At 37.0% G+C, this 10,157-nt stretch overlaps 1 protein-coding gene across 3 annotated transcripts in view; it reads right to left on the bottom strand.

The window, feature by feature from the left end:
* Positions 1–2,490: 2,490 nt before the first annotated feature.
* Positions 2,491–10,157, bottom strand: part of XPO4 (exportin 4) — a 116,574-nt gene continuing 108,907 nt past the window's right edge. For all 3 annotated transcript variants that reach the window (XM_076009559.1, XM_076009560.1, XM_076009561.1), the window contains exons 21-23: positions 9,742–9,859; positions 9,222–9,314; positions 2,491–7,160 (exon numbers count right to left, since the gene is read on the bottom strand). In XM_076009559.1, the coding sequence (XP_075865674.1) occupies positions 6,963–7,160; positions 9,222–9,314; positions 9,742–9,859 (409 nt within the window). In that variant the 3' untranslated portion in view covers positions 2,491–6,962. The remainder of the gene's footprint in view (positions 7,161–9,221; positions 9,315–9,741; positions 9,860–10,157) is intronic.

Below are 10,157 nucleotides of genomic sequence, written 5' to 3'. Positions count from 1 at the left end.
ACTAGTAATAACATGAAACTTGCTTTGGGAATCACTGTTAGTGTTAGAATTTTTTTTTGTAGAAACAATAGGAGCATATTTAGCAGAAATTGAAGTCATTGTTGCTATGGTTTGAACACATCCCCTGCAAAATTCAGGTGTTGCCAGTTTGATAGTACTAAGAGGTGGGGCCTTTAAGAGATGATTAAGCCAAGAGGATTCCTCCTTCAGGAATGAAATCAGCTCCCCTTATTAAGGGGCTGGAGGGAGGGAGTTGGTTCTCTCTTGCTCTTCCAGCTTCCATGATGTGAGGACAGAGCAGGAAAGCCCTCACCAGATGCCTATGTCTTCGTCTTGGACTTCTCAGCATCCAGAAATGTAAGAAATAAATTTCTGTTCTTTATAAATTACCCAGTCTCAGGTATTCTGTTGCAGCAACTCAAGCAGATTAGGATAGCTGACTTAAAGAGATTGATTTTCCCAATTTTAAAAAAAGACAGAGTAAATAGTATGATGAACTCTATCACAATTATCACAGTGGTGATTGTTTAGGGCTTTAAGATCACATTGTGTTGATGTGAAGATGTAACAGTATGTACTTAGAAGTAACTGACTACTAGGTATTAGACTTCATATTAGGATACATTTATATAAGAAGCAAATGTGTTCTCAGAAGTAATCTTTAAATATAATGGAATTTATTGAACATGTACTATTACATTTTCTCCATCATTGTTTTAAAATTTTTCTTTGGGAAGAAGAACAGCATTTATAATCTCAAGATACAGATAACAAACCTGTGGAAACTGATGTAAATCCTAAGTAGCTTAGTTTGGAATGGAATCTAGGTCTCTCTGCCTGTACCTGTACCAGGTAGGTGCTTAGAAAAGACCAACATCTAGGGCAGTGCAGTGGTAAGTAGGTGTACAAATGAAAATTTCCACTACTCAATATATCTTGGGCTTATTACTAAAAGGAATATTTGAAGCCTAACATGGTAAAATAGGCAGAAGTGAACATTATCAAAACTTTAGAACAAAACTGCTAATACTATTATGGGAACAAAAATATTTGGCACAGTCCTCTTTAACCTCCAGTTGCTTCAGTTTTTCATTCATCAGCTCTGGGAAACATCAGCAACTTACCCAGTTCACTCTCATGCTAGATATTAAAAAATAATTTACAGGGAAAGTGCTCAGGAGTTGATTTATGTGCCAGAACTGGGACAGAATGCTGCCAGTAGTGCTGTGTGGAATTTCCCAGCAAAGGATTCTTTCATTAGCTTCACCAAATAAGCTCTTTGTTTCTACTTAGGTTTTAAAAAAAGAGTTAAAGTGAACAGCCATTTGAGATTACATAGAATGCACAAGACCCAATCAGGGATCCTATGTTTAAAAAACAAACGAAACTGTTTATACTCTAATCAATATACCAAAGGCATGACTCACAAGCCACTCTATAAAATGACTATTTTTGGAAAGCACCATTATTTTAAAGATGTCTTTAAAAAAATAACAAATTTGGGATCTCTGAAATCATCCATGACTCCTAAATAACAGATGAGTAACCTGTATCTGTGGTCCCACCCTTAGTAAAGAAAGAGGGGGAACAAGAGTTCAAAATACACTCTACTTAGTTTTCTTTAACAACTTAGTTTTTCTTTACCTACCCTTTGAGTGGAATCCATTCTCAGCATAACCTAAGAAACAACATTATAAATCAAATAATATTCCAAGCATATCAAGTTAAAGATTAATATATTTCAAAATGCATTTTCTTTCTTTAAAAAGGTAACTTTTCACTGTATGTTTACAAGATTTAAAATTGGGCAAAGAGTTAAAGTCTGTCTAGCACACAGCAGAATGGTAATTCTTCTCCTAAAAGGCCAAAAAGAATGGCTCTAACTATTAAAAATATTTACTGCAAATATGCACTGAATCTAATGATTTAACTAATAACACTGAAATTGTTTCTAAGGCTATGGGCTGAGATAAACGTTACAGAATATAAACAAAATTCATATTCTTTCTGAATACTGAGTATTCTATGAGGGTTTCGGGTTATCCCAGAAGGTAATGCAAATCTTGATTTTTATCTGTGTTGATGTCTTTTTTAATTTAAAATGATTTCAGGACTGTGTAATGTCCCCTGTGTCGATCATCTATGATGGGTAATGAACTAGCACCATTTAAAAAAGTTTCATAAAATAGTCTAGCTAAATACCCATGAACAAATCACACATGGTCAAAACAAAAATGTAACAAAAATATTTAGTGAAAAGACATTTTAACTCCCATTTATGGATTTTAAAAATACAAATAAAATTTTATCAACTTGATATTCAACTTGTAACTAGCTCTATACATAGCTGTGATTTATTTCCTAAAATCATACTGCAGCATCCTTTGAAAAATTAAATGCAACTTTATACCTTCATTAATGTTAACAGAGGTAAATATTTAAATAGTACACTCATCCCTGGGCTTCTTAAAAAAAACTAAAAAGCCTTAGTTTAAGTTTAAAATTTTAATATTTATAAATTTAAAAAATTTTACACGTGCTGAGTGGTAGCAGTGCTAACATTTTGTGACCATTAAACCACAAACTCACTGCATAGAGCTTCTTTCTTTGTACACAGAATCAAATCACAATACCAATATTTGCAATCTGTCATAATTTTATGTGGTAAAAGATACCACACTAGGAAGCCTGGGCTCAGAACACACTTGAGGTCAGATCCCCAGTAGGTACATAGTGCAGATGCGGTATTTAATCTCAGGCTAGGCAAATTAGCTACTAGTACATATCTGACAGCTCCTAACAGCTAAGAGGACTAAAAATGTAGACTGACAAGAAGAAAATGACACCTCTCCCACCGCTGGGAAGGCCTAGCAATAGGTGAAGGGCAAACCACAGTGGGTGAGGGGGGGTAAAGATGGTTGGGTTGGTGACATGAGCCTCAAGGGTGTAATGGGCAAGCCACACCTCCCAATTCCTAGGAGGGAATCACCAAAGCCCGCTTAGACCATTCTGGTCTTTGCAAAGACTTCCGCATAGAGCACAAGAGGCCAGAAATCCCATTATTAAGCTTGTATCTTTGCCTGAACCAAATATATTCTTTGGCTAACTATGTCATGAGTTTCTCATTATAATCAATCGGCATACTCGACATTTCTTACATCTAAATTAAAATACATCTAAAGTTCAACTTGAACCATGGCACTTCAAATCAATTTGAGCTTAGCAATATGCCTAATTTGGACAATTTTAGAAAATCAAATTTTAAAGAATTCTTAAATGCAGTGTTTTCAGAACATAGTAATTACCAAGTCAGAGAATATCTACTTACATGTAAAAATAATTTAAACCATTATTATATCCTCAAATCAACTGTTGTTTTGTGGGGAAATTTACAGAAAATTATAATGTTAAACCTCATATTCAAATCAGTTCCTTATTCTCTGGTTTAAAAAAATACCAAGAAGTACTGAGGTTCCTTCTGACTTAAAGGTTAATATTTTATTCAGGAACCAATAATAACAATTACCTGTCAGAGACAGCTAACTTAGTAAAGTCTAATGACAATCACCTCTAACAACAGAGGTGGCAAACAGATAATATTGTAACAGAAAAATAGTATTTTCAGGGTTCAATTGACACTATATACTGGAGACTCAAACTTGAAATCCTTGAAACTGACAGCTAGCTCCCTTCAATACTTGAGGGGTTCACAGAATTATTAACAGAAATGGGAAACATGGTGATATTAGACCTATAAAGACTTGACATTTGTGGTAAAAGAGGAAGTTCAAAGACAGTAAGAGAAGTTTAAATAATGCTGATTGGGGGAAATGATACAGATGCTTGGTGTTGAAATGAAAATTGTGGGAAAAAAAGTAGTAACCATCTCATCTGGGCAGAGTAATGTAATTAGATATACAGCTTACAATGAAATAAGGCTGAATTCTTAAAATTAGTTTGAAAAAAATTGCAAAGTTTGTTTATATAGAACATCACACTTTATACTAGATAAAAACTCAATGCAGTGATGTTAACATGCCACTGTATTCCAACAGAGTAAGAGACAGTCAGGCAGAAAGACCCATATAACTGTGTTGGAAAGGACACTGTCAAATATTGCCAAATAGTTTTGCTACTCAGACAGCCACTGATCCAGCACAAGAATCATAAAAGCAAACCGACCCTTTCAACAGAGCAACAAGAATACAGGTGCTGTTCTGTTAGTTCAAATTGTGAAAGTACAAAGTCTTTAGAGATTGTGCCTTGAGAAACAAATGAGTCAAGGAAAATAAGAAAGAAATAGAACAATGGATGTATGGAAAACTAGAGTTTAAAGGATACTACCGGTATGTGAACAACAGAAATTGTATAAAACACAAAAATCTCAATCAATATTTGACAGTGTCCCTTTAACATATATAAAAAAGGGCACAAATAATGTTTTTGTTTTTAAAAATCTTTTGACAACTTAACAGTCAGTTTTAATAGGAAAAAAATCAATTTACTAGAATTAAGACAATGTTCTTGATACTCACTGGGGCAAGAGCATTAAAACAAAACAAAACTTGTCTGGAAAGTTAATAAACATAGGTAAAGACAAAACTGGACAAAATAAACAAAAGGAGACCCAAACTAAACAAATATCCAATCAGGCAAAAATATACACAAATACCCTGAAGAGGCTGCAATTAAGTGGCATCTCCATTACCTAAAAACTCATAGTCACTCTGGTGATCTGTTAAGTATTATTTGGTCCAATCTGAAGTAAATCTTGTTTTAATTAAAACTGGCCTAACAAAATTGCATGCTCATAATTGTATCTGGGCAAATTTAGCAAATATGTTTCCATCTGGGTAAAAATTATTAAATACAGATAGATGCCTTTTTACTTACCAAGGCATTACTTTCCTATCATCTTTATTTTAAATAATAACTTGATTATAGTTTTGTCATGGCCAGTGGACTGATTCAGTCAGATGCGTGTTTCAGTGCCCGTGATAAAGGCTGTACTTATCACACAGACAGACACACGTATCTCACAGCTACTGAGAATGCTTGGGGGACACAGGAAACACAGAACGCCAGGAACAATGCAAAAGAAATCTGTTAATGCTGCACAACACTTTAAGTTCTTTAAGGAAAAAAATTTCGAAAAATAAATGCATCATTCAAAATATTTTTAAAATACAAAACGTGTATTTCATGAAGAGTGATATTAGTTTTCTTTCTAGCAGTCTTTAAAGACTTATTTTGTTTCCCCTTGTTATTCAATGGTGATCAAATTAAATGTTCCTTAAAAAGTTATGGCCCTAGGCCCTGCATTTACTCACATCTAACGCCACGTGCACAGGTTGGATGTAATTTAGATGCTCTGATTTTGTTAACTATAACTTAATAACACAAGTCACTCAAAGTTTTGCACAGCAACACAGGTGAAGATGTATATACTGTATGCGATTCAGGTTTAAAACTGTATTCGCAGCATGGTGCAGCAGAACACAGCGAGAGCAGAGTTTCAGAGCATCCCTGTGCCAGAGCCCTCACCTGTCACCGTGTTGGCGTGAGTCTGTTATTGCAGTGGGCAGAGTTTCACATGTCTGCAGTTTATAAATTAGCTTTCACTTCCACTATTTAAGCTGGCACACAGAATTAGGGGAGTATGGCAGCAGTATAAAAGTCCTGATTAGAAAGATCAAACTAGAGGATCCTAAAGTGAATTTTTTAATCTCTGAAATTAAATTCACGTGGCTCCCGTGACATGAAGATGACATCCACTCTAGCATAATTATTGCCCCTAGTGCCCCAACGTGCAATAGTCTGTGTGAATCTGTAATTCACATCCTTTAAAATTGTTTATTGCTTAAGTAAGCCATTCAGAGTAGATATGGTCTATGTGGCTGGAAAGAAACACACTCAAAAAGTTAGACTGCACAGGAATGAGCTTTTCATTCCTCTCATAAACCTACATAAATACACGACCAAATGGGCAACAGGTTCATAGCAGCTAACACCCTAAACCAACTCTGAAGCATCAAGATTTGATTTCTCACTCAAACAAATCTGTTCCTTTTTTGTATTTTCCTCTTAAAATTAAGGCAATGAAATGGCTACAGTTCCTAAAGTTATTTTTATGGAACAAAAATATACACATATTTCCCTCCTCAAGTTCAGGCATCAGAGTATGATTAGAGACTTGTATACATAAAACCTGCAACACTAGGTTGATATGAATGAGAGAGAGAGAGGGAGAGAGGGAGGAAGGGAGAGGGAGAGGCAGAACACTAAGAAAAAGCCAATAAACCCCTGGTGATGTTGTTTCTTCCTGCTGAATTATAAATGTAATCATCAGAGAAGAAAAGCTAGAAAGCATAAAAGCTCCTAAGACTTTTCAATGTCTCTTGTGTTGATGCAAAACGTTTGGGGTGATGGAAGGGAGCAGCTTATTAAAATGAAGACTCCAGGGTCCAACAACTAGAAACTCTGACTCTGAAGGTCTACAGTTGGGCCTAGGACTCTACCTTTTCAATCAGCTCCTCAGGTGATGCAGGTGATCTATGGACAACATTTCAAGAAACATTGCCTAGCATATATCCACCTAATATTTAATGACAAAAATTCTAAACTTTGGCTAGCCACCTATGTTTTGATAAAAGGGGGAAAGGCACTGAATATGTATTTCATGGTGCCCATATCTGCACATATATATGGAATATCATTTTGAAAATTTTAAATCACCATTCAAAACAAAGGAGACATACATATGACAGACTGTGGCTAACACTAACAGCTGACTCAAAGTTGGTTGGCCTCTCCTGTTTCACTGTATTATATATCGAAGTTTCAGGCTCTCCAAAATCTAAAATGGCCAAATGAACTGAGGAACAGGACAAGACTCAAGTCAACTTTCAGCAATTCAGTGCACTTTGCAGAAAGGATCTAAATTAAGCATAAAGTTTTGTTGTTTATTTTACACAAAGGAGACCACCAACATTTGCCATAAATTCTTCTAAACTCTTCAGGAAGGCCATCTTCTGCTTCCGATCCAGCGTAGGAGGAGTGCTACTTGCAGTGAGCTTGTTGAAGGCATCTGCTAATCTCTGGTAAATAACAGGGTCTTGTTGACTTGACAGTAATGTTTCGACTAGTTCGGAATATTCAGCCTGGTGACGAGATAAGGTATATGTAAGAATATATCTTCTACAGACCATCACACAAGTAGATAGCATTGGTTATCGGATTGTGGGGTTCTGAAAGACAGAGGCTGATGACTCTTTTTAAGAGTTAACATTTACTAAATGTTTATTTCAGGTACTACAGTTCTCAACTTTTACATGAATTCATTCATTTATCGAGTATTATAATGCTATGAGACAGGTACTGTTTATATTCCCGTTTTAGAGAGGAAGGGTTTGACATTCGGTGCGGTGAAGCGGTACGTCCAAGATCACACCACCTGGAAACCAGGGTCCAGGCAGTTTGGCTCCAGGATGCATGTGATTGTTAACTTTGTTGTGTTGCCTCTTCTGTGTTTTCAAAGCACACTATTCACTTTATTTCGCATTCTATACATAACCTAAGTCTAGAGCATGGCTTTCGATAGTTCCCCAAAGGTTTCTAGGAACATCCTGTCCACTTTGTTCTGAGGACAGCAGGTGCCCACAGGACAGGTGGGAGCGGTCTGGGAGGAGGAAGGGAAGAGTGTATTTCAGCGCTTTCTTGACGTAGAGGAGGAGCACTCGGAAAGCTCCAAGCCAGGACCACACTCTACTTGGAGAAAGGGCAGGAAAAGGACTTTAATAAATAACGTAACATGGGGATGGAGATTTCTATTTTTAATACCCTCTGCCATAAAGCCTCACACAGGGGAGGGGGAGTGGGTGTGGGTGTAAGGGAAACTCAACCGGAACAGAGATAAACTCTCTTGAAAAAAACCTGGTCTGCCGTTTAGTTTCTTGGGATATCATGATAGACCAAAAGGGTGAAACCAAATGTTAGTTATAATCGGAAAAGAGGAGTAGGGTGCAGCATCCCAACTCCTGACCCTCAATCATGGAGCCAGGGTGGCTGCCCTAACTGCCCCATCCAAGGGACAGGCTGCTCACAAGAACCAAGGATAATCTCCCATCATTTCCCTACTCACAAGCAATGGCAGTGCCTGTGGGGCCAGGCCAGCAGAGTTCATCACGCTGGCCATTCCCAAGACCCAGTTCTCTCTTCTACAGTATGTAAGTACGTTATGACAAAAAGGAAAAAAAGGCAATCAGAATGTAATGGTTTAAACATGTGGGGACAAGAAGCCTACCTTCTTAGTAAGCAACAAGGAAGTCAAATGACAGAGAAAGGCCACAGGAGTGTGTGTACCATCTGCAGAAGTGGCTGCCTCTAGCAGAAAGCAAGACATGAAATGCCAGAGCACCGCAGCTCAGGGCACGGAAGGTACAGGAAGTCTGTAGGAAGGGGGTCTTCAAGTAGTATGGAAGACCTCCTCAAAACTCTGTCTTTTTTGAAAGGGAAATGAAATACCAAAGCTTCTGTAGCCAATTGCTTGGCCATGCTGACAGGTGTACATATGCATGGGGGAGGGAAACTGAGGTAGCAAAGATCCAATAATGGTTCTTCTAAGATATTTGACAGGAGCCAATTCTATCAGAATAGGGGAAACAGGTGGGCTCTTCTGTTACAGTAACCCTGTTATCAGTGATTCTGTGATGCCTCAGGAGTCTTTAAAAGATCAACAAAATGAAATATGCTGTTTTCTATAATATAATATGAAATAATATACTGTCTTCCATGCTTTCTGAAGGCAGACTCCTCCTGGTCCTCAATCTTAATCATGTTGTCTCTCTTACAAAACCGTGAGTTCCACAAGGACAGAAACCAAGTACCCATTATTCACTCATGTTTGCGTTACTGGTTCTTAGCACAGTTGTCCAAGGACAACCTTTGGGGCAGTGTTCTTTGGAAAAGATGCCTCATAATGGTGGAGGAGGGAAAACAAATGCTTTTGAACTGACAAACAGCTGTCAGATATAAACAAAATAAAAAGTTAGAGCTAATAAAGAATCTAAGAAATACTGCCTCACTGAAATAGAACTGAAGCACTGAGTCACAGAGCCTGTGAGAACTGGGGTATTAATGACCATTAATGTCCCACCATCTCTGAACAGTCTCTTTGCAAAATGGAATGAGAAGAATCCCCTGAAGAGAGGTGTGTCCAGTACCTGGTGCAAACACACCAATGTGTAGAAAGCTTCGCCGGCCGCAGTGGTCATCTCTGTGTTGTGCTTTTGCAAAACCAGCATATCAAAAACCAGCTGAAATTACACAATAAGACTTCTAAATAAAAATATGGAATGATCATTTAATTCTTTAGCCCTTCCCCAGTCCAAAAAAGAAAAAAACAGGGTTGGTAGTTACTCTATTTATTAAATCAATACAAACATTAAAGAAAAATATTTTTTTAAATCCAAGGATAACCTAACAGTTATAGTTATTTGCTGTGGTATCTGAATAATCAAATTATCAAATTCCCCATTATATTTACCATATCAATTTTCAAGAACACAAAATAAAAACGGATAAGAATGTGTCCATGAAGAGTTATTCTCCAGAAAAAAACAGAGAATAGAAATTATTTCCTTCTCTATGAAAAAATGAAAGCATTTCATCTGAATGCAGAATTATGTGCACTGACTGTACTTAAAGTAGATGATTTTTCAGCCTACGACCCAAACATCTTACCTTAAGAAAGTGCCGTGTTGCTAGAAAAAGTGGTGAATCTGTTTCCTGTGCTTTTGCACACTGTTCAGCTAACGGTGTCAAGGCCTCCAGGCAAAGCTGGCAAACCTCCGAACTCATTCTGATCACCAAGGTCAAAGAGCAAACTGAATTGGATATACTTGACTTATAAAAGATCAAAAAAGTATAGCTAGTATCAAATGGATGACTGTTTCTAGAAATGAAAACAGATACATGAGTAGATTTGTATACAATTTATCTTTACTGAGTTGTGTAAGGAAAAAGATGTCCAGTGGTTTTTCAGAAGACCTATAAAAATTTTGGGTTTGGGACTGGTGATTTGTACCTTGTTTCTACTTATGATGCACACAACTGATGAAAAGTCATACAATTACCTACTCTCAGGGAGCTAAAACCAG

Source organism: Microcebus murinus, chromosome 13 (genome assembly GCF_040939455.1).
Source record: "Microcebus murinus isolate Inina chromosome 13, M.murinus_Inina_mat1.0, whole genome shotgun sequence".
In the NCBI taxonomy this organism is placed as follows: domain Eukaryota; kingdom Metazoa; phylum Chordata; class Mammalia; order Primates; family Cheirogaleidae; genus Microcebus; species Microcebus murinus.
This window is presented reverse-complemented; position numbering and strand designations above follow the sequence as displayed.